Genomic DNA, 23,700 nt, shown 5'->3' on the forward strand with positions numbered 1-23,700 from the left:
GCTGTGCAGCTAGGCAGGATTTTCTGCCTTATAGTTGTCTCGCACGGCCACTGTGTGGGACAAGCTGGTTGCCAGCCCTCCCTGCAGAAGGTTAGCTCACCCCTGGGGCATGGCATGGATTTCCGTGGCATTCCACAGGTGACTGAAAAGCTCAGCAGCTGCTCTGGGCTGTCCCCCCGGTGGGCAGCGGAGGCTGGGTGGGCAGCGGCTGCACGTTGGTAACAGCTCCCTTTTCTAGGGTGTTCTTGGTGCGGGAAAGCCAGCGGAACCCCAAGGGGTATGTCCTGTCCTTGTGCCACCAACAGAAAGTCAAGCACTATCTCATCCTGCCGGTAAGTGCTCCTCTCCAGCCTCAGCTGCCACAGACGGTGCCTTCCCAGCGGTGCGGGTGGGCATGCTTTACTCACTCAAGCAGCAAACCCATGGGGGAGGCGAGTCAGAGATAGGAAGGGTGTCAAAGGAGCTCCCAGCTCCTCCAGTCCTGGCTTCTCCCAGCAGGAGGCGCTGTGGGGAGCAGGGCAGGGACACGCCCAACCTCTCCCTTCGCGAGTCCCTAAAGACAACACAACTTTGGGGAGGCTCCCATTCTCTCCGGTGCCACCTCCGGCCAGGAGAGGTCACTTCAGCGTTGGCGCAATAAGTCCGTGGCCTGGTGCGCAAGCAGGGGCCAGGAGAGCTGAGCACGCCCCGGTTTCTCTGCAGAGCGAGGAGGAGGGGCAGCTTTACTTCACCATGGACGACGGCCAGACGCGCTTTGCCGATCTCATCCAGCTGGTGGAGTTTCACCAAATCAACCGGGGCATCCTGCCCTGCAAGCTGAGACATTACTGCACGTGCGTGGCCTTGTGACAGGCTCCCGACGGGCCACAGCCCAGGCACAGCGGGAGCAGGACCAGCCTCAGCTCCAACCTCCGCCCTGCGCCCCACATGGGCCAGGGCAGTGGCGGCCGCGGGACACGGACGTGGCTTGTGCTCCACCCTTGGCGGGGGCGTCCATCATCGCTCAGCCCCGTCATGTGAGCACCGGCCGGGTGAGAGCCTGGGGTGGCCCCCCGGTCCTCAAGGAGACTGAAGGATTGAAAATCACCGTTCCAAAGGGAGCCCTCGCCCCTCGGCTTCCAAGAGCTCGTGGCTTCACGTATCCTTCCACTCCCGTCTCTCCCTTCCCCATCGCCCTGTATCCTTCCGCTCCCGTCTCTCCCTTCCCCATCGCCCTGTATCCTTCCGCTCCCGTCTCTCCCTTCCCCATCGCCCTGTATCCTTCCGCTCCCGTCTCTCCCTTCCCCATCGCCCTGTATCCTTCCACTCCCGTCTCTCCCTTCCCCATCGCCCTGTATCCTTCCGCTTCTGTCTCTCCCTTCCCCATCGCCCTGTATCCTTCCACTCCCGTCTCTCCCTTCCCCATCGCCCTGTATCCTTCCGCTTCTGTCTCTCCCTTCCCCATTGCCCTGTATCCTTCCGCTCCCGTCTCTCCCTTCCCCATCGCCCTGTATCCTTCCGCTCCCGTCTCTCCCTTCCCCATCGCCCTGTATCCTTCCGCTCCCGTCTCTCCCTTCCCCATCGCCCTGTATCCTTCCGCTTCTGTCTCTCCCTTCCCCATCGCCCTGTATCCTTCCACTCCTGTCTCTCCCTTCCCCATTGCCCTGTATCCTTCCGCTCCCGTCTCTCCCTTCCCCATCGCCCTGTATCCTTCCGCTCCCGTCTCTCCCTTCCCCATCGCCCTGTATCCTTCCGCTTCTGTCTCTCCCTTCCCCATCGCCCTGTATCCTTCCGCTCCTGTCTTTCCCTTCCCCATTGCCCTGTATCCTTCCGCTCCCGTCTCTCCCTTCCCCATTGCCCTGTATCCTTCCGCTCCCGTCTCTCCCTTCCCCATCGCCCTGTATCCTTCCGCTTCTGTCTCTCCCTTCCCCATCGCCCTGTATCCTTCCGCTCCCGTCTCTCCCTTCCCCATCTCCCTGTATCCTTCCGCTCCTGTCTCTCCCTTCCCCATTGCCCTGTATCCTTCCGCTCCTGTCTCTCCCTTCCCCATCGCCTTGTATCCTTCCGCTTCTGTCTCTCCCTTCCCCATTGCCCTGTATCCTTCCGCTCCCGTCTCTCCCTTCCCCATCGCCCTGTATCCTTCCGCTTCTGTCTCTCCTTGCCACTCTGCCCCGTATCCTTCCGCTCCCTCTCACCTTGCCCCTCCACCCCGTATCCTTCCACTCCCATCTGTGCCTGCCCCCCCACCTCGTCTCTTTCTGCTCCTGTCTCTCCCTTCCCCATCGCCCCGTATCCTTCTGCTCCCATGTCTCCCTGCCCCATATCTTTCTGGTCCAGAACCCCCCATGCTTGTATTCCCCCTCCCACCTGTGTCCCTGTGCCCCCGGCTCTACCCCAGCCCACTCTATCTGTTTTGATCCTAGAGTTTCTCCTCCCTCCCCAGCCACGACTCCGTGTTATTGGTCGTATTCCGTGCACCCTTGGGAAGCCGAGGCGGGAGCTGCCTGCTCCTCCTCCCCTTTCGGGCACTGAAGGATGGTCCCACGTGGCGTGTCCCAGCACTTCTGCCCCACTGAGACCTGGATGCTGTGTCCTGCACCCTCCTCCCCAGACTCCTACCCCTTTTGGCAGGGTCTGGTGCTCCTCCTCCAAGGGGACGATCTCCCCACTTGTGCACTTTCTCCCCTGGGTCAGGACCTCTCTGGACAGGGACCGCTCGGAGCCGGGACACGGGGCCGGCTGCGTCGCCTTTCTCTCCAGGCTTCCGCTTCCTTCCGTCAGACCTGCACCCGAACGGCTGCGTCTAACCTGCGCCCTCCTGGGGCTCCCAGTCCAGGCCCCCCTGTGTGCTCTCCGTAGCAGCAGCCTGCCTCAGGGCAGCCCCCGTTCCTGGGGCAGATCGGTGGCCGTAGGCCTTCCATAGCTAGTGCAGGTCCCCTTCCCGCCCCACTTGCTCCCTGGGTGGGAATGGCCACAACTCCCTGGGCTCCCTGGCAGCACTCGGAGCTGATGGGTGAAGTCGGGTGCTGGACACGGAGCTGTGCCTTGCCAGCTGGGGTTAGCCAGGCGTTATCAGGCCACAGGCCTCAATATTGACACTAGATAATATTCAGCCTCCTGTTGGCCAGCTGGACTCCCCGGTCAATTCCCTGGGGCCATGGGCAGCCGCTGGGCGCATTCGGGCTGAGCCAAAGGCCGGGGAAACCTGGCGGTGCGGGGACTCCAGGCTCGGGCTTCCAGCCAGGCCATGTTGAGATGCTGGGGCTGGCCCCACGCCCGGCTTCAGACGTGGCTGGGGGAGAAGAGGGGCTTTGGGGGCAGGCGTGAAGGTGGGGAGCAGAGAAACGGGAGAGTTGCACTGGGCCTTTGTCTGCCCAAAGGGGCGTCCGCTCCCCGGAACACAGGCTGCCAGGACTCGGGGAGGGGGCCGTGCACAGGTCTGGAAAGTCGGGGAGGGGGGAGCAGGTTTCTGTCCTTCCCAACCCACCTCTGTGCGCTCCACCCTGCTGCCAGCACTGAGCCCCGCACCCCTGAGAGCCCCAAAGCCAGGGCTGCTGCTAGCACCAAAGACCCCTAAGAGGGGAGACAGATGCGACCCACTCAGTGCGGCGCCGTGTCCCGTTCGTGGCAGCTGCTCCATGGGCAACCCCCACACCTGCGGGGTGTGGTGCGGCATCCCATGGCGCGACACTGAGAGACTCCCGTGTCGGAGAGCCCGCGGGCTTTTTGGCGCATACACTACGCTCCAGAGATCCCGGGTTCGATTCTGCCGGTCGGCGCTACACCCGGCTCGAGCCGGCTGTCGCCCGGACGCATCGTGGTGGGCGGTTCAGTAGCCCCGCGGGCCTTAAGATCACCGGGTTCACCTCCTGCTGCGGCTAACCCAGCCGGGGGCAGGGGCTCACCTGCGCTAGAAGGACCCTGGGCTTCCCCAAGAAGGCAGACTCGTCTGTATTGTATATATCCGAGAGGCCAGTCGAACTGTGATGTGTTTTATACAAGCGGTAAGAAATGTTATTTTTTCATAGCCTTGCTTTTATTTTGTACAAAAAAAAAAAAAGAGGAACATCCCCCGAGTGAGCCCTGTCGGAAGGCAGATTTCTCTCTATTTATAGCGACGGCCAAATCTTCTCGCTACAAATAAAGCTCGTTTCTTTCACACCTGGCTCCGTGGCTTTCCTTGGTGGGGGAAGGGCGGCCCGGGGAGGGGGGCTGGAATTTGGGATCTAGCCACCGTCCCGTATGGGTGCTGCGCGTCGGATCTCCGTGCAGCGTCAGACTCCTTCCACGAAGGCCACGATTAAACTGCAGGCGGGAGGGGAAAGGGGCCTGGGGGTGCCATCAGGAGGCAGGAGCCAGGGATGCGCTTTGCGTGGGCTGCCCTTTGCCTGGCTTCCACGGATGTAAACGGTTCCCGGGCTCACTGCTCACCCAGTGAGCCTGAGGGTTACCACAGAGTTCACTGGTTACCGGGCCAGGTGGTGGGAAGCCGGACTGGGCAGCAGGTGGGAGCGGGTCAGGTTGTCCCCTCCGTGGGGTGAACTAGGTAAACAAAGTGAAACAGAAGGGGCTTGCAAAGGCCTGAGGCGGGCTCGGTGCACCAGGGCTGGGGAGACCCTTCCAGGGGTGTCGCCGGCAGCGGAGAAATCCGCCCTCCCCTCCCGCCACGGCGCCCCACACAGCGTGGCCACGGTGCGCGTGGACCGCCCTGCCCCAGCCCGGGACCTGCCGGCACAGCGCTCGTCCCCCCACGTCGGGCATGCTGGGTAAGAGGGTTTGCCGGCCGCCTTGGCGCGCTCTGTGTGTCATGTGCGGCGGTGGCCGGAGGGGATTAGCCGGGAATCCTCGTGCAAATCCATCCTGAGATTAACGGAGCCCGGAAGATTAAGGGCTTGGGCACTGGCCAGTGGGGAGACAGGCCGTCCTTTATCAGGCCGGTCGGAGCAGGATGTGAGCAGGGAGCCAGCACGTCCCGCCTGAGTTCTCCGTCCGCAGGAGGGTTTGGAGGGACCCCGATTGCGCCCGCCCCTCTCACCCAGACCCGACCACCCGGGTGCCCCGTCGTCCCCGGCAGCAGCATGGCCCCCAAGACGGTGCTGATCACGGGCTGCTCCTCCGGCATCGGCTTGGCCTTGGCTGCGAAAATGGCCCGGGACAAACAGCAGCGGTTCAGAGGTAAGCGCTTCGCAGGGGGGCCCCCGGCGCCGGGCACTTGGGGGCAAATGCCCAGCTCCCGCCCGGATGGAGCTGGGTCCGGGGAGACCCGCGACTGTCCTGCAGCGGGGAGGGGCCGTGCGCGCCCCACTGCCACGCCCAGAGCTCCTGCCCCATGGCGCCAGGCCCGGAGCACGGCAGCAAGAAGGGGAAAGAGCCAAGCAGCTCCCTTTCTGGTGCGGGGCCCTTTCTGTGCCTGTACGCAGCCGGGCTGGGGGTGCATCTGGTACCCGGCCTATTGGACACAGCCAGGCCCATTTGGCTTTGTGGGGCACGTCTCCCATCCCTCTGCTCAGCCATGTGGGGAAACCTGCCCCCCAGGTGCCGGGGGGAGGGGGGATCAAGCCAGGAGTGATGGGGCAGAGTGTTGAATCCTGAGAAGGTAAAACAAATCGTTCCTCCTAAAGGGGAAGAAATGGGGAGGCTGATGGGTCTTTCCCCTGCCCCTCCGCCCCGGGGTAGGGGCCCCAGCTTAGAACACACGTGGGACAGCCCAACGAAGTGGACTAGCGGCGTTTCCCCCACCTGCTCTCCTCCCAGGATGGTTTGGGCACCTTAAATGTGATCCAGAGGCCGGGATCCCAGTGAGGAGACGAGGGGGAACGTGTGATCCAGTGCCTGGGATCCCAGCGAGGGGAGGGGGAAAGCCGGCCCACTGGCCTGGATCTAAGTTAGCGCGACTGCCATCTTCCCTGAGGCACGGCCGCCCGGGAGGGAGGGGGTCCCCAGGCCCCACAGGGGCCCCCACAAGAAGGTCTGAGACAGGGAGTGCCAGGAAGAAGCCCCCGAAATTGCTTTGCCCCAGGCTCCCTGAATCCTCCAGGCGACCCTGCCCTGAGGATGTGGCTGGGGGGCTGATCCCGGCTAGGCGGTACAGCCCCTAGCCAGGCCCGAGCCCTGCTGCCGTGGGAGTAGCAGGGGAAGCGCGTCGTGTATCGCTGCCCCCCCCCCCCCCCCCCCCCGCCCGGCAGCATCACTGGGGCCTGCCGCAGGCTGCTCTGTGTTACAGTCATCGCCACCATGAGGAACCTGGACAAGAGAGGGGGCCTGGAAGCGGCCGCCGGGGCCTCCCTGCACCAGACGCTGGAGATCAGGCAGCTGGACGTGTGCGACGAGCGATCCATCCGCCGCTGCCTCAACGGCATCCCCAACCGGCACGTCGACATACTGGGTGAGGGTCCCCGCTTGCCTCTACCCCCCCACTGCACTCCGTGCCTGGTGTCTCTCCCCCCCCACACCCATGCGTATCCGCCCCTCCCACGTGCTCCCCGACGCCCCTGCACGTCCCGACCTCCCCCGCCAGACCGGCCGCCAAAGAGGAACCACTGGAATGCAGAAAGTTGCCGGCGTGTTGGGCATGGCAAAGAGCCAGACTGGGCTGCACGCCGAGCCGGAGCTGGCTCCAGAGCCATGGGTCGCAGACCCCCGGGGCTAGAGCCTCTTGGTCCTGTCCCAGCGGATGCCTGCCCTTCCCTGCGTGTTCTTCCCCCGCTAACGAGGGCCGCCCCCCCCCGCGCCTCTCTCCTTTCCCCGCCCCCTTGGCGTGTTTGCCCTCCCCGCCTCCACGGCGCACCGTCCACGACCTTTACCGCCACGAGGGGGAAGCAGGCAGGCCGTCCACGGACGCCCTCGGGCTGGGTCAGAGGCTGCCGGCCGTTCAGCTGGCCCTGAGTCACGTCCTTAATCGCAGGAGCGCCTGACCTCGATGCGGCTCCCTGCTTGCTGCGGCTGATCCGTGAAAGTTATGTAGGTCGGCCCCCCCCCGGGCTCTCCTGGGATTACGGAACAATGCGGGTCTGGCGCTCCCACCCCCGGAGCTCGGCTCTCCTGCCGCGCTAGAGCCAAGCTGAACGCCCCTGCTCAGCCATCTCATACAGAGCCTCTTGGACTCGTGCCGTCAGCTGGAAGCCAAACCACATGGCCCATTCACTGCAATGGCCTCCAGGGTCAGGGTGGACCTGGATTGTGGCTAGCTAAGGATGGGGCCTGGGTTAGGGTCAAATCGGCATTGCATTTTGGGTGGCAATGCCACGCCCTTCAATCTGGCCAGGATCCTCCACTCGGGGGACATGGGTCTGCCCCCCATTTTTGCCTCCCTGCCCCATGGGGCCTGTAACCAGAGACGCACACCCATGGAGCATCCAGTGCTTGCAACCGTGAGTCTCAGCGTGTGCTCCCTGGAAGCTTAGCACCAGGGCGGCCACCCAGGATAGATTCAAGTTCCGGCCAGCGGATTAGCAGAGCACCTGCAGCCAGCAACCTGTGTTTCTTCTACTGGTGCACATCCGCACATACTTCGGTGCACAGAAACAAAATTATTCCACACACGGAAGGAAAATAATTAGAGGGCACACTGGTCTTAGGATTGGATGAGAGCGTTGGCTTTCAAAGTAAGGCCCCAGCTTTGGTGGCTGCTGAGCGCAGCCTGAAAAGACAAACCCGAAAGGCTCAACTCTCCTGAAGGGTGAGAGGCAGAACCCAGGCTGGATTTTCATTTGTAAGATTCCTCAGGGGCCTTCTTTGGGCTAGTGTGCCCATGCTGCACCAACGTACCTGAAAGCAGATGCTGGGGGCGAGGGAATCCTCAGCTAAGCAATCCGAGCTGCCCCCCAGGGGTTTGCACCAGTGCAGGCCTGTGTGAAGACCTGTCCAGGCCTTGCACGTGGGCCTCTGGGCACTGGAGCCCATGCAAACGCTGCTGCCCCAATGGGAGGGGCCCCCTTGCTGATGCCCCACGACTCGTCCGTGTCTTGCAGTTAACAATGCCGGGGTGGGCATGATTGGCCCCATTGAGTGCCAGACCATCGAGGAGATGAAGAGCGTGATGGAGACCAACTTCTTTGGGGTGGTGCGGATGATCAAGGAGGTGCTGCCGGATATGAAGAAGAGGAGGAGCGGGCACATCGTGGTGATCAGCAGCGTGATGGGCCTGCAAGGTAGGTGACGGCGGGGGGAGGAGGGGGAGCATCCCCCAACAGCTGTGCAACATTGGTTCTGTCCTGGTGTTCCCCCCCCCCCCCCCGCAACTGCAAATCTCAGGCGCAGCGTTTGCACCCCCCGTTGTGCTGCCTGGAGCTGCCGCCCCAAATACAAACGTCAAACTCCAGGCGGAACCTCTCTAGTCCGGCACACTTGGGAGTCAGAGAATTTGCCGGACCACGGAGGGTCAGTATTGTCTAGTTGTATTATCGGCACTCCTACTGCTTACTGGGCTGTGAGACGACATTTAGGGCTCAATTAGCACTAAAGAGCAGCACCAAACCCTGAGCCCTGGTCTACACGAGGGCATTACTTGGAAATATCCCCCCTTCGGTGGAATGTATAAGCGGCGCGTCCACACTACGGGTATGTCTACACTGCACACTAATTTTGAAATAAGCTATTCCAGAAGAGTTATTGTGAAATAGCTAAATAGCCCGTCTACACTCCAGGGAAGCCTCAAAATAAGTCCGAGGCCGGATTCCTAATGTAGCCGTGCTGTCTCAATGTAGAGCCCCAGGAGGCACTGGGGAGGAATAACTAAGAAAAGCCCTGGCGAAAGGCTATTTCGAAATAGCAGCTGTGGAGAGTCTACACACGCCTTATTTCAAAATAGCTATTTTGGAAGAGGCGTTATTCCTCGTAGAATGAGATTTACAGATATCGGAATAAGCCATCCGTTATTCTGAAATTATTTCGAAATAATGGAATTACTGTGTAGACGGTCACATTGTTATTTTGAAATAATGGTGCAGTGTAGATGCACCTATCAGGCCCAGCATTTCAAAATAACGGGCTGCTTATTTCAAAATCTGTCCTTCTGCTTTCCTCGGGGAACAACGCTCATTTCGAAATAGTGATTTCGAAATAGCAGTAGCGTGTCCGTGCCAGTGCTGCTATTTCAAACTAACTATTCCCCAGAGGAATTCGAACTAATTACTTCAGTCGAGGTAGCGCATGCACATTAACGGAGCCTGCCTTGGACTAATTTCGTCGTGGGGACACGCTATTTCGATTTTGTTGTTAAGCCGATTTTAGTTATTTTGAAATAATTTCCTAGTGTAGACATGCCCTGAAAGCCAGGACCGGTGGCTGTAAACAAACTTTATGGGACCGTGGGAAACTTGTCCACACCCATGCTAAGTGGACATCCGGCGAGCTCAAATCTTGCTGGACCACGGAGGTTGCCAGACCAGAGAGTGCCGAATTAGAGAGGTTCAACCTATACATCTCTGCCTTCAGCTCTAGTGGTAGCAACTTTATGGCTTTAGAACGGAAGGTCCCACTGTCGGTTACCGGAGTGTTATCCAAACTGGCAGCCACCACATAAGGATGCCGGTTTCTGGCTTTGGATAAGTATGTGTCTATCTGTCACTAAAAAGGGCCTGATTTTTCCACCTGTGCTGTGGCGTTTTAATCTCCTCTCTGAGACATGATCGTTGTCAAGCTTTACAGTTGTTAAAATTGTTGGAGCCGGGAGCCAGTCTCCGGTCTCACCCACATGTGCAGAGACTCGTTTGTTCATTCTGTGCTATTTCATGGGTTTTTTCTCAAAGCCCCAGCTCCTGGAGTTAGGGGATTAGGAAGGAAAATCTTATAGATTGTGCTTGGTGCTGTACAGACACAGAGCAAAGTCCCTGCCCCAAGGAACTTACAATTGAAATGACTCACTTTTCAGAGTCTTGTCTGCCCCAAGCTAGCGTGAAACTGACCCATCGTGGGTGGTGGTGGAACCACAAAAAGGGATTTTGTGGAGACGGCCGAGGCTCGGTGACGATGGGCGGAAGGAAGTTTCTGTCAGTCCTGGGTTCAATTCCCGTTAAGTGGATCGTTTAATACTCCTGAGATTCCAGCCTGGTGTTAACAGCATCTGGGCAGCCTAGCGCCTTGGCCTGGGATCTGTCTGGTTCATATTTAAATCAGCAGTTCTCAGACAAGGGACTGGGACACCAAGGAGTGACCCCGTTTGAATGGGACTTCCAGGGCAGGCTTCGATTTGCCGTGGCCCGGGGCCCGAGCCCCAGGGGCTGAAGTCCTTGGACTCTGGCAAAGGAAGCGCCAGGCTGGGAATCGGGGCTCTGCCTGGATTCTGGTCCCGAACTGCTGGGTAACCTTGGGCCAGTCACGGCCTGGCTGCGTGCCTCAGTTTCCCCTCCCATCTTTTGGTCGTTTTTAGAGGCTAATCTTTTTGGAGCAGGAGGATGTGCGGCACCGAGAACGAGGGGGCCCCCATCTCACTCACGGTCTCGCCACCTCCCTGGAACGCAAAGAAATAACAGTGAAAACGCCAAGGACATGTTGCTTTCCTGTATCAGGCTCGAGGCCCATCTACCCCCCGTACCCCTGCCAGGGGGAGGAACTTTGATTTCCTACCAGGGTGGCAGGAATTGGGGGGGGGCTGAGGTTTCAGCCCCGCCCCCCCCCCCACCGTTGGGGTTGTGTAATAATTTATTTAAAGCAACATAACCCCTCAAGGGAACGAGAGCGCCTGCTGGCAGGGTCCCACGCAGGGACATCACCGCTGGTATCCGCGGCCTCAGCCGGGTCTCCTGGCCGACCCGGGATGACGGCTGCCGTCCCCCCGCAACGCCAGACCCCTGCCGGAGCCGGGCTCGGCTCAGCGACATGGAAGGAGCGAGAGGCGCCGTCTCCTCTCTGCCCTGTGGCGTGTGAGGCTTTGACTAACTCTCTCCGCGCCACGGCAGCAGGCCGGGAGGGGAAGGTTTGTCATGGATGGTGGCCCCCACCTTTTCTGTCAGCCAGCGCTAATGTGGCCCTTTGGCCCGGAGCAGAGGTCACAAGAAAGCAGCTACCGCCAGGCCGCGAGAGCTGGTGCACTGCCGCCAGAAGCCAGGCCCGGCTCAGGCTGGGACGCGGCTGACCCAAGGTGGCGTCACCTGACGTTGATTTGCACCCGTTGGGGGCCTGGCATCCTTAGCCCTGGCTTGTAGAGAACATGGGGTTTGTTTGTGTGACCATAACCACGCCAGCCGCCTCCTGATTGCCCCCTCAAGATCTGGGGGGGGGGGGAGGGACGGGGGAGTTGCTATTGCATCCTGCCTCAGTTTCCCCTCATGGAGTGCTCCACAGCTCCCAAAAGGCTTCTCTCTGTTTCATAATCTCTCTCTCAGGGGCTGTTTTATCAGCATCAAGCTCAAAATAAACACCCACAAATAGAGTTGCCAGGTGTCTGGTTTTCGCTCAGATTGTCCATTAGTTGGGTCCCCCGTCTGGTAAAAAAAACCCAGAAAATACCGGACATGTGAAATGTCCGGTATTTCCCGTTTCTCTCGGACAGAAGCCCAGCGGGGACAATTTTCCCCTGCCACGCCTGGTGGCGGCGGGGAAATGAGGAGCACGGGCCATTTAAAGGCACAGGGCCTGGTTTTTTTTTTTTTTTTGTGCTCAACAACTTTGGTGTCCTCCCCTTTTTTTTCCACAGGAGAATTTTTTTCCCCAGTGTTTTTTTTTGGGGGGGTGGGGGGGTGGGTATTTTTTGTTAAACCACCTGGCAACCCTACCCACAAAATGGTTCTTCCCCTCCCCCCCTCCGAGTTATAAGTTGGATGTGGCCTCTTCTCCCCGAAAAGCACCCCCGGGTGTTTCAGGGTTTTCCTGGCTGGACACTCTGAAGCTTCTCTCCAGCTTTCTCTGCCTCCGGCTTCAAGGCCCAAATGCCTCCCCCCGACCTCCGCAAGGGTCTCAGACGGGTGCCACCTGCTCGCTGCTGCTCTGTGACAGCTTCCTTCCTGCTTCCTTGCCACCTCAGGCTCTTTCGGGGGACCCGCTGCCTTGCTCAGGCACTGGCAGGAGGCCCGTTGGGCCTGCCTCAGTTCCACCTACAGGCCCCAGCTCACCTGGGACTCTGATCGGCAGCAGCCCCCCCGAGCTGGCGGAGGAGGCGCAAGGCTGGGAATCAGGGCTCCTGGAGTCTGGTCCCGGCCCTGCGACCGAGCAGCGGGGTGACCTAGGGCCAGTCACGGCCTCGCTCCATGACTCAGTTTCCCCTCCCACGTTTAGACTGCAGTCTTTCTGGAGCAGGGACTCTTACGAGGTGGATGTGCAGCACCGAGCACGAGGGGGCCCTGATCTCCCCACGGTCCCTACACATCCTGCGGCCACAAATAAGTAACAGCGAAGACACAGGTACCTGGGAGGTTTCAAGGCAGTGGAGGCTGCTGGCCTATCTCTGGCTCAAGGTCCATCTAGCCCAGAAGCACGCCCCCCCCCCCCTCTTCCCGCCTTCCACAGTGACAGCGATTTCAGGCAAAGGCTGCAAAATCCCCCAATTATGCACAGGTCTGGAATAAGACTGAGGCATCACTGGGGGGGGACGGAGGGCGGGGCGCAGTGGTTTATATGGGGGATGCCGGCAGCATCTGCACCTGGAGCAGTACTGCTGACCCTATTCAGTACTGCTGACATGAGAGGAGTAAGTGTCCACTGAAAGACCCTGGAGAACTTCTACACGCCCCGTGCCCCAGCAAGTCCATTCCTGCTTTAAATCGCAGCTTTCCACGTGCTACGTACGCTGCTGAGCTCGCGGACAGCTGGGCTGGCTTCTTTTGTTGCTGGGTTTTTCCTCTCAGCTGTGGTGAGGCACTTTGTGGGTTTACAGTACAGTCTGGGGGCTAAAAATAACCATCCCTTATGAAGTACAAGCATCAGGAAATCCTTCCTTATCAGCCTGATGCAAATCTAATTGCAGAGGAGAATTACGCACAGTCCACATGTGTGAACCAGACCGTGGCCGCTCTCGTCTTGGGACATTACCCGCTGAACAAAGTCCACCAGTCGCACGGGGGCCTCCGTGTTAGTCTGGCACTTTAAAAACCACGCGTGATCCCGTGGCACCTTGGAGACCAACCGAAATATATAGACTCATGCGCTTTCGTGGGCAAAGCCCAATTCATCAGATGAGTTGGAGTGAGCCACGGAAGCTCACGATACTATATATTTTTGTTAGTCTCTCAGGCCATGCCTACACTAGGCCTATGTCTACACTGGTGCGATCTTGCGCCAGAGATATGCAAATGAGGCTACGCTGATTATTTTCAGGAATAACGGCATTGCGCAAGAGGGTTTTTCTTGCGCAAGAAGGGGCAGTGTAGACAGCTCCTTCTGGCGCAAGAGCCTCTTCTGCAAAAATGGCGGCTCATTAGGTATGCAAACGAGGCTTGGTGATATTCCACGCTTAGCCTCATTTACATATCTCTGGTGCAACAACCCGCCAGTGTAGACATAGCCTAGGAGATTATTTCAAATTTACTAAGTTCGACATCTGGGCACCCGATTTTACATATTCGAAGTTCCGTGTCCTCACTACGAGGAAGCGTCGAATGTAGCCCGGGGCAGGCTCCGTTAATGTGGACGCGCCAAATCAGACTCAGAGCCCCAGGAAGCATGCTGGGGAACTGCAGGAGGCCTCCTGGAGGCCAATTAATTCGAATTAGCGGCACGGAGGCGTGCACACTAATGTTATTTCGGACTTACAGGTTCGGGAATAGCGTGGTGCCTCAGGAAAAGCAGAACTACAGCGTTCAAATTCCACGGCCCCTTATTCCGGAATAGCGGGCTTGGTAGTGTGGACGCATCACGTACAAATTCGACCTCGGGGTGGTTCTTTCGGGCTAAGGCCCTAGTGCAGACCAGGCCTCAGGTGCCACAGGACTGCTGCATGTTTGAACCAAGTCCAGTCAGGACTTCGACACAAAGTTACAGGCGCAAAAAATCCCTCCTGCCTGGCAGTGCCAAGTCAGGTATTTCTTGGGGACGGAGGGAGGCGAAGAGGGGAGAGAATTCTGGTCTCCCAGCTGGGGCCCTTTTGCCTCCCACCTCAGGGACTTGGGGCTCTCTCAGCCGGGGAGATGGGTCCCCACAACACCAGGGGACCCATCCCTCTGCACTGCTCTGGCGTCCACCATGCTGATCGCAGACGGGGCCGCTGCGTAAAAGTGGTCGGGTCGTGGTCTTGCCCGTAGCTCCGTGGCCTGTGGAACTTTGAGCAAACACAAAAGCCTTGGTAGGCCAGGCGTGGGGAGGGGTGTTCCTGCCCCCGCAACCCACCGCACTCCCCAGCTACCGCCTGCACCACTGCGCCTGACGTCTTGATGGGTAACTCCATGACGAGATCGCTAGGGGGCTGGTGTCACCATGGCCCAGAGGTGGAGGGATTCATCTCTGCCTGCTGTGTGCCATAGGCCCTCTACTGCCAGTGGACTCTGGAGAGCAGCTGGGGTGGGTGGGGAACTGTGGTTTCGGAGCAAGACGGTGTCAGTGCCACGACCTTCCGAGTGGCCACGCGGGGCAGGGACCTCGCACACGAACGGGGACAGAGCGAGAGCCAGGCCGGGGATTGTCATCTATTTAGTCGGAGGGTTTCTCAGCGTCGGGGTCAGCCTTATCTCATGTCCACAGGCTGGGGAGCTGGGATGCCTCGTGGCCCATTCACAAGGCTGCCTTGCAGAGCTCTGTCGTGCCCTTGTCCCACGCCCGGGCTACACCCACCAGACCACATGAGCCCCAGCACTCGGCGCCAGGGCCCAGCGTTGCACGGAGCCGTTCCCACGCTGCCTCGGAGAGCGGAGAGAGCTGGGACTGGCCAATGGGCCAACCGTGGACTGTTTCCAACCACTAGCGACCCCCTGATTACCCGTTGTACACCACATCCCTCTAGCCCAGGAGCCGGCCCACCTAACACTTTCCGGCCCACGGATGCATCTGGCCACTTTCTATTTATAACTTGCTGCTCAGGCCACTGAATTTCCAGGTGGTGGCTCAGGCAGACGGATCCTATGTAAATGGCTCCCAGTTGCAGAAGTACCCTGGAAGGCGACAGAGCTGCGAGCCCTTTAAATCGCCGCAGTAACCCCAGGCAACGCGGTAGTGGCAGGGCCGGGCACTGAGAGCCCTTTGCTGTGTTTTTAATTCAAAGCCTCTGGCCTCAGACAACTCTGGGGAGACGCTAGCCCCAAGCCCCGCCCCTTCGACCCCAGGCCCTGCCCCTTCCAGGGGTGGAACCGGCCCGTGACCGTGGACCAACATTCATTAAGTGTGGGAAATTATTGCCCTAGCCCCTGCCTGCCACAAGCTCCTCGCCATGTATCAGCCAACATGCGCGAGACTCGGCCGAGGGCTTGCGGTGCCCGGCCGGGCGGACCCACAGCGGCGGCGGCAGTCAGGTTGTCACTGGTGCCGCTCCATTCTCGTGGCTGCCTTCTACCCCCTGCCTCTTTCTTCCAGGCATCATGTTCAATGACATCTACACCGCCTCCAAGTTTGCCGTGGAAGGGTTCTGCGAAAGCCTCGTCGTCCAGGCGCTGAAGTTCAACGTCTTGTGAGTTGCGGGAATCTGCCTTGAGGGGTGTCGGGTGCCGCCAGGCCTCTGTTCTCGGGAGAGGAGCTAAAAATATCACACGGGGGTGGGGGGCCATCCCTGGGGTGCCGGTGGCGTGGGATCGACCGGCACAGACAGCTGAGATTAGCTTCAATACCTGTTGTTAAACCGGAAACAGACCCTGGAATATTTCGTGGGGCTACTGTCCTGGGATTAAGCAGTGATGACAGATATCCACCCTGGAGCATTCATTTGCTAAGCAGCGGCTCTCCCAGGCACAGGTGTGAGGTTCTCTCTTGTGGGACATTTTTGACAAGCACTCCCACCCCGGAACCAGCCTGGGTCTGCCACCCCTTTGCTCCCTCCCCTGGGTAAGAAACAAGGACACTGCCAGGCGACCTGCAAGCCAGGTGCGGCAGCTGCCACCCAGCCAGGAGCAAGCCCCGGGAATGCCCCTTGGCCTGTTCATTATTTTATCATCAAGCAACAAGTCCTTCAGCGATGCTGCGTGCGCCAGGCTCAGGGCGTGAAACAGCCCCTGGGCGTTCGCAGCGGAACCCGGCCGCTCATACTTCCGGGGGTGCTTTTCTCACCGGAGGCCTCTGATCGGTGGCAGAGATTCCTCGCCTGCGTCGGTCAGTCGGCTCGGGGGAGTTTTCCTCGGGGGCGACGGCTGCTTGGCCGTGAAAACGCTGCCCAGACCCCAAGGAGATGTCAATCGAGAGCCAGCTGATTTCAAGTGTCCATCTCAGCCAATGGCCTGTCTTCTGACTGTCCAATGCAGGGGTGGGCAATAATTTTTGATGGGGGGGCCACTCCAAGATTTTGGAAAGTGATCGAGGGCTGCACTCTTCCATGATATGAATGCAGAGGTGGGGTCTGGGATGGAGGTTGGGTGCCGAAGGGAGCTTGGGGTAAGGGACTGGGGTGCAGGAGGGAGACTGGAGTCTGGGAGGGAGCTGGGGTGAAACAGGCGGTTGTGACCTAGGGCAGGGGACTGGAGTGCAGGGGTTTGGGATGTGACCTAGTGTAGGGATTGTGATCTGGGGCAGGAGATTGGGGTGCCAGATCTGGGAGGGGGCATGGGTGTAATAGGGGGACAGAGGGTTTGGATATGTTGAGTGGCGGGGCAGAGAGTTGGAGCAGGAAAAGGCTGGGGTGCCAGAAGCAGGCTGTGGCCAAGAGACTTATCTGCCAGCTGCCATACTAGCCTGCCTGCCTGCAGAGCTTAAACTGTTTCCCAGCCAGCCTGCCTGCCTGGCCATGTGCTTCATGAATAACTTAGCTGAGGAAAGGGGGCTTGGTTCTTCCTGGCTGCCGGTTACTCCAACAAGCAGCTCGCATTGGCTGGTTTCTGCCAGAAACCGGCCAATGGCAATGTGCTGGGGATAGGGCGGCTCCTAAAATTTCCCCCCTCCCCTCCAGCATGTTGGGGAGCCTGCCTGGGGCTCCCTGCTGCCTCCGTGGGCCAGATCCAGTGGCTTAGCGGGTCGTATTCGGCCTGCGGGCCATATTTTGCCCAGGCTTGGTCCAATTCCAGAGGCCCCAGAGGGAATATACAGAACAGGGAACCACCAAGTGATCCCTCCCCTGTTGCCCATTCCTCTGACAGAGGCTCGAGACACCCCAGCGCCCAGCCTGGCTAATGGCCATTAATGGACTTAACCTCCATGAATGTATCTAGCTCTATTTTGAACCCTGTTAAAGTCCTGGCCTTCACCACATCCTCTAGCAAGGAGAAGCAAGTTCCCACCCCTCTGCCTTCCATAGCCCAGTCTTCATCCTAGTGCAGCCTGCCTCTGGCCTCTCTCGCAGGCCGGGAGTTCCCAAGGAAGCGCACGCCAGGGGCAGGCACGAGGAACAGGCCTGGGCATGAAAAGGCCGCCCCACTAGTGCCTCGTGCAGAGGTGAGGGGTAGCTTGAGGCAGGGGAAGGAACTTGTGCTCAGCTGATAGGAGCTGGTGAGGCTGTTCTTGCCCTAGGACCCGAGAGTCCGTGCGACAGATACCAGAACAGCCACGTGCCCCAGTGAGCGGTCGTGGGATCTGTCTGTGTTGCAAAGGGCGAGGGCTTTGCCACAGCTAGTTCTGCCAGGACACGGCTCAGGACCTGGCCCTGCCCTCCTCATAGCCCCTCAGTGCCAGGCGAGGCAACCTCTCTGTGTGAACGTCGGCACGCACGGCTGGGACGTTCCCACACGGGGATGTATCGCTCCCCCTCGTGAGCACAGCGTCACCGGGCAGTGTCCCCGGATCACCCAGGCGGTGGCATGATGTCACAGGGCGTGGTTCCCTAGGAGACGTTAACCTGGGCTGATCTGACGCGGTAGGAGGTGCCTCGGTGGCACGACGGCGGGGCTGGTCCCTGCCGGAGTGCGGGGAGGTCAGGCGAGAGGGGGTTCTTCTGGCCTTCTAGTCGCCCCATGCATGGCAGGCTGAGAGGGGCTGTTCTGCGTGCGTGTGTTTCCAGCGTCAGCCTGATAGAGCCCGGGCCGGTGGTGACGGAGTTTGAGACGAAGCTCTACGAAGAGGCGGAGAACGCGGACTACTCCGCCACCGACCCTGAGACGGCAGACATGTTCTCCAACCTCTACCTGAAGAACTCCAAGGCGATTTTCTCCAGCCTGGGGCAGACTCCCAGCGACATAGCAGAGGTAAAAGGACATGCGGGGGTGCCCCTTCTCTCCCGGCACGCCCGTCCCATCGGCATCGCCCGCCCACGTCTGGACACAGGCCGACACCACGGCCCTTCCACCGAGGAAAAAGGCCCACCCCTTTTTCCTGCGGCCCCACCCTTTCTGTCCGAGGCCCGCCCCTTTTTCCTGTGGCCCCACCCCTTCTGCCCGAGGCCCACCCCTTTTTCCTGCGGCCCCACCCCTTCTGCCCGAGGCCCACCCCTTTTTCCTGTGGCCCCACCCCTTCTGCCCGAGGCCCACCCCTTTTTCCTGTGGCCCCACCCCTTCTGCCTGAGGCCCGCCCCTTTTTCCTGTGGCCCCACCCCTTCTGCCCGAGGCCCACCCCTTTTTCCTGTGGCCCCACCCCTTCTGCACGAGGCCCGTCCCTTTTCCCTGAGGCCCCACCCCTTCTGCCTGAGGCCATGCCCCTTGCACCTGAGGCCTCGCCCCTTCCCCCTCAAGGCTCTGCCACTTCCGGAGCATGGCCCAGGGCGCCAGTCGCACCTCCATGATCTCCAGCTTTCCCAGCACACCAGGGGATGCCACGATCCATCCCGAGCCCCGTCCCAGCTGTAGGAGGAGGTGCCAAGTCTGAGCATTGACACCTGGCAGCAGCACCCCCCCCCGGCCACAATCCATTCCAGCCCGGCAAGGAAAGCCCTCGCCCCGCTGACCTGCGTAAGGAGGAACTCCCTGACACCGGCACTGGCGCGCCCTGCCCGCCTGGCACGGGCCCTGGGGCCACAGCTGCCCTGGCGGGCAGGGAATGGGCAGGGGCGGTTTTGAGCGTGCGGCTGCTGGTGGGACCCACCTGGATGGGGTGTGTGAGGGCTTCTAGCCCCAGCGCCGGCTGGGCAAATGGCAGGGCTGGATTCCTCATGCTCCCCACCCTCCCTGTGAGGCCAGAACCTCCCCCCACTGAGCGGCAGAGCGGCACCGGACGCCTCTCCTGCTGCACCCCGCCCGCCCGCCCCCCAGCTCCTCTCGCCTCCCTGGGCTCACAGGCAAATGGACGAACCCCTCCCCCTCCAAACGCACACAAAGAACACCCCCCCCCCCCCCAAGCTGATTAGCAGCTCTACACTCTGCGATTGGCTCTCCCCCATCCCTGAGCCCAGCATGGCCCCCCTCCCCAACCCACGGGGCTCTCCCCAACCCCTGAGCACAGCATGGCCCCCCTCCCCAACCCACGGGGCTCTCCCCAACCCCTGAGCACAGCATGGCCCCCCTCCCCAACCCACAGGGCTCTCCCCAACCCCTGAGCCCAGCACGGACCCCCTCCCCAACCCACGGGGCTCTCCCCAACCCCTGAGCCCAGCATGGCCCCCATCCCCAACCCACGGGGCTCTCCCCCACCCCTGAGCCCAGCACGGACCCCCTCCCCAACCCACGGGGCTCTCCCCCACCCCTGAGCCCAGCACGGACCCCGGCCCACGGGGCTCTGCCCCTCCCCTGAGCCCCGCAGGGCCCCCCGGCCCACAGGACTCTCCCCCTCCCATGAGCCCAGCGGGGCCCTCTGGCCCACGGGGCGGGGGTGTATGTCTTGAATCCCAAGTCCCTGCACAAAGTCCAGGGGGTCCTCCCACTGCACGTGGTCGCGGGGCCTTCCAGGGCGATGTAGGTTAGCTATTAGGAAAACCTGCCCGCGGGTAGCTAAGCTCTGGAATAGGCCGCCAGGGGAGCTTGGGAATCGGTGGGGATTTCTATGAGCAAGTCAGAAAAACACCCCCTGCCCCAGAGGCTCCGGGTTGGCGGGGTCCTGCCTCCGTACCAAGGCCTGGATCTGCTAATTTCTCACCTTTCCTTCCGGCCCAACATTTCTCAGGTTCTCCGTGACTCACCCCAGGGGCAGCAGGGGCCCGGGCGGAGGGGGAGGCTTGGGTTAGGGGGCTAGTCCCCAGGAGATGAGGTTTGGGGGTTTGGGGTGGGAGCCAGGCCTTTGCCCCACCCTGGGATGTATCCCATCGCCGCGTCTCTGGCGCGCTGGTGGGGCTGATCCGCGGTGCTGCCTCCTCTGCCCCATGATTCACAAATCCTTAGACACCACCTCCTCCCCCGCATAGGGAAGATGATGCATAGGAAATGGCGGGGCGAGGGGGAGGGGGGGTTCCCCCGGCCGATGAGATCGCTGCTCCATCGAGCGCCGGTATCCTGTAAACAGCTGCTGCTTGTCTCGTGGTTACAGTGTGGGCGTGGGGGCCGGGACTCCTGGGTTCTGTTTCCAGCTCTGACCCCGACCTCCGGGTGACCTGGAGTGAGTCACTTCCCTGCCCCGCGCCTCAGTTTTCCCTTGGCACCATGGGGGCTGGACAGGGAGGCAGCCCAGTGAAGCCAGGAGACATTGAAACATAAGAGCGGCCAGACTGGGTCAGACCAAAGGTCCATCCAGCTCAGTATCCTGTCTGCCCACAGTGGCCAACACCAGATGTCCCAGAGGGAGGGAACACAACAGGGAATCCTCACGTGACCCCTCCCCTGTCACCCACCTCCAGACAAACAGAGGCTAGGGACACCGTTCCTACCCATCCTGGCTAATACCCATTGATGGACCCAACCTCCATGAATCTATCTAGCTCTTTTTTGAACCCTGTTAAAGTTCTAGCCTCCACCGCATCCTCCGGCGAGGAGTTCCACAGAGGATCTCTTGCATCCTCTCTGAGCTCCGATCACCTGCAGCATGGCCAGAACCCCAGAGGGGCAGGCCAAGCAGAGCTGGCTACAGGGGTTGGCCTGCCTCCCAGGTCATGGAGAGGGAGTTGCAAAGCCTGGTGCCCCATGGCCCAGCGCTCACATGGGCCCGTTTGCCTTTGCAGCACACGCTGCGGGTGATCAGCGCCGCCCGGCCACCCTTCCGGCACCAGACCAACGCCGTCTACACGCCCATGATGGCCCTGAAGCACGCCGACCCCACGGGCGCGCTGATGACCGACGCCTTCTACAAGATGGTCTTCAAGTACGACGCGCTCATGCACGCCAGCCTGAGGGCCATCCGAGTGATCCGGTGGCAGGCCCAGAAGATGAGGCAGGGGGTGAAGTTGCTTGGCTTCAGATAGGAATGGCGGGGGGGTCGGGGCTCAGAGGGCAGTGGGCAGGAGGCTGGAGAAGCTCCGTGGACAAGGAGGGCAGCGGTCATGCGCCTCTCAGAGTCGGCCCGGGAGCTTGCGGCCCACTGAAGTGACAGGAACACAACAGGGGACTGGAGAACGACGCGAGGTCCCTTCCTCGATGATTCTACGCTGACTCGGTGGCTTCATTTTCTAGGGTGCCCTTTACGCCCAAAAGAGCAGGGAGAAGGCGAGGCGAAGAGGCATGGTTGGGGGGGGCGAAGAGGTTGTCACGAAGAGCTAGAGGCTGCAGGGGAGAAGCTCTTGGTGCCACCGCGGGAAGGGCAGGGTGAGGCACACCGTGGCGGGAAGGGAGCAAAGGGGAGACAAGGTCTCGATTCCCCTCGGCGCTGGTTTACACCAAAGCCCACTGAGCTAGCAGGACCCACACCGGCAGGGCCACGTGTGAGCCGAGTCCGTAAGCAAGGCGGGGGCCGGGAATGGTCGCTGTTGTTTGCTGCCAGCCCGGGCTGGATTTGAACCTGGGAGCTAGAGGCACAAGATTTTCCTTCTTCCACTAACGGCCCCAACGTCACACTCCCCCCAGGGAGTTTCAACAGCAGCAAATGGGCAGCGGGTCTGTTGCTTTCTGGGGTGGAGGGAAGGGTGAGCCCCAGCACTGCCGTGCGAGCTCAAGTCCTACTTGCTGACTTCTCGTCCCCACCCCGCTGCTCTCCCCTGGCCCGCCCAGGAGCCCCAACCAACGTGCCAATCTGACATGCTTGGCTTTGGGGGCCAGGCGCCTAAGCAGAAGACACATGATTATTAAAAGGACCACAAGGAGCCCCTGTAGCCCCACAGAAGTCCTAGTCTCCTGTTTCCAGCTAGATCTAAGGGCCACAAACCTCCACGGACGCCTTTCCGAAAAACGTACTGAGACTTGGGGTCCCCTTTGTGGACGCCTTCCAGAAGGACCCCCCCAGGATACCTCCATGGGTGGCTCGTGCTCGTTAGTAGAGCAGACTTCACAGCCCTTTCACAAAAGCACCCAAGTCAATGAGTCTATCCCTTTACTTCAGCAGTTCACTTTAATGCCAGGTCTGGCCTGGGTATAACCTCTCCTGCCACTCTGCAGCCCTGCCCACACGCAGAGGCTATTCAGCGAGGCTGGTTGCAATCCCTTCTGCTCACAAGAAGGTGACCGTGTCTCCGGTAACCATACCAGGGCAGGCACAATCAGGCCGACCCAAGTCCTTGACAGTCAGTGCCAAGTGTGAAGCAGTGCTGTCGGGGCGACGCCGTGCAAGAGGCGCTGTGTCTGAGGGGCTGGGCCTGGCATGCTGCACCCTTGCAATGTTCATGGTGCGTGGCATGCAACCCACGATGGAAGGGGAGAGCCCACGGAGCGGAGGGTGAACTATGGAATAAAACGCCTTCAGTCGATACATCTCGTGTGTGACAAGTTGAGAGTGGAAAATGTAATGATCATGTAGACATGTCTGAATATACCTGGATGATGGGTCTCTGTTTGCACATCAGATATCTGAGAGAGAGAGTATGGAGACAGATAGATAGATAGATAGATAGATAGATAGATAGAAGAGAGGCCATGAGATTGTGCACTCGTAATTACTGAACAGGCTTTCCTCATAGACTCATAGACTTTAAGGTCAGAAGGGACCATTATGATCATCTAGTCTGACCCCCTGCACAACGCAGGCCACAGAATCTCACCCACCCCCTCCTAGAATAATCCTCTCACCTATATCTCAGATATTGAAGTCCTCGAATGATGGTTTAAAGACCCCAAGATGCAGAGAATCCTCCAGCAAGTGATCTGTGCCCCATGCTACAGAGGAAGATGAAAAACCTCCAGGGCCTCAGCCAATCTACTCTGGAGGAAAATTCCTTCCCGACCCCAAATATGGCGATCAGCTGAACCCTGAGCATGTGGGCAAGACTCACCAGCCAGACACCCAGGAAAAAGTTCTCTATAGTAACTCCTATCATCCCACCATTGGCCTATTTACCACCGATAGTGAAAGGTCAATTAGTTGCCAAGATCATGCTGTCCCATCAAACCATGCCCTTCATAAACCCATCTAGCTTAATCTGTCCTGTCTCTGTAGGGGACGTATCACTGCTGCGAGTAGGTTTCCCAGGGTGTCAAGCTGTGTTTGTGATGAAGGTATCAGACTAGATCTCGGAGGTGGAGGCCAATTCCCAGCTCTGTATGAACTAGGGCAAGTCACTTAATTTGTCCATGCCTCAGTCCCCCTCCTCTGTAAAATGGGTGAACAAGTTTTCATTAATTTGTCTTGTCTGTTTAGATTGCAAGCTCTTTCGTGCGGGGATCATCCCATATGCTATTAACAGGGCGTTAAAGACAGACAGGCATATAAAATGTTAATTCAGCCAACTCCGAAGGGCTAGCGGTTCTCTGGCTCAGATATATTCAAGGATCTAAAATTCCT

At 59.8% G+C, this 23,700-nt stretch overlaps 2 protein-coding genes across 6 annotated transcripts in view; both read left to right on the forward strand.

Moving 5' to 3' along the window:
• GRB7 (growth factor receptor bound protein 7) overlaps window positions 1–4,138 on the forward strand; it is a 52,855-nt gene extending 48,717 nt beyond the window's left edge. For all 5 annotated transcript variants that reach the window (XM_075911587.2, XM_089774075.1, XM_075911584.2 and 2 more), the window contains 2 exons: window positions 239–332; window positions 703–4,138. In XM_075911587.2, coding sequence (XP_075767702.1) covers window positions 239–332; window positions 703–849 — 241 coding nt within the window. In that variant the 3' untranslated portion in view covers window positions 850–4,138. The remainder of the gene's footprint in view (window positions 1–238; window positions 333–702) is intronic.
• A 59-nt stretch (window positions 4,139–4,197) lies between these two features.
• Window positions 4,198–22,671, forward strand: LOC102458114 (retinol dehydrogenase 8-like). Its single transcript, XM_075911589.2, has 6 exons — window positions 4,198–5,154; window positions 6,203–6,364; window positions 7,950–8,129; window positions 15,415–15,508; window positions 17,978–18,161; window positions 20,996–22,671. Exons 1-6 carry the CDS (start codon window positions 5,058–5,060, stop codon window positions 21,233–21,235), a joined length of 957 nt encoding a protein of 318 aa, XP_075767704.2. The 5' UTR covers window positions 4,198–5,057; the 3' UTR covers window positions 21,236–22,671.
• Window positions 22,672–23,700: the final 1,029 nt, after the last annotated feature.

Source organism: Pelodiscus sinensis, chromosome 29 (genome assembly GCF_052426305.1).
Source record: "Pelodiscus sinensis isolate ZL-2025 chromosome 29, ASM5242630v1, whole genome shotgun sequence".
Lineage (NCBI taxonomy): Eukaryota > Metazoa > Chordata > Testudines > Trionychidae > Pelodiscus > Pelodiscus sinensis.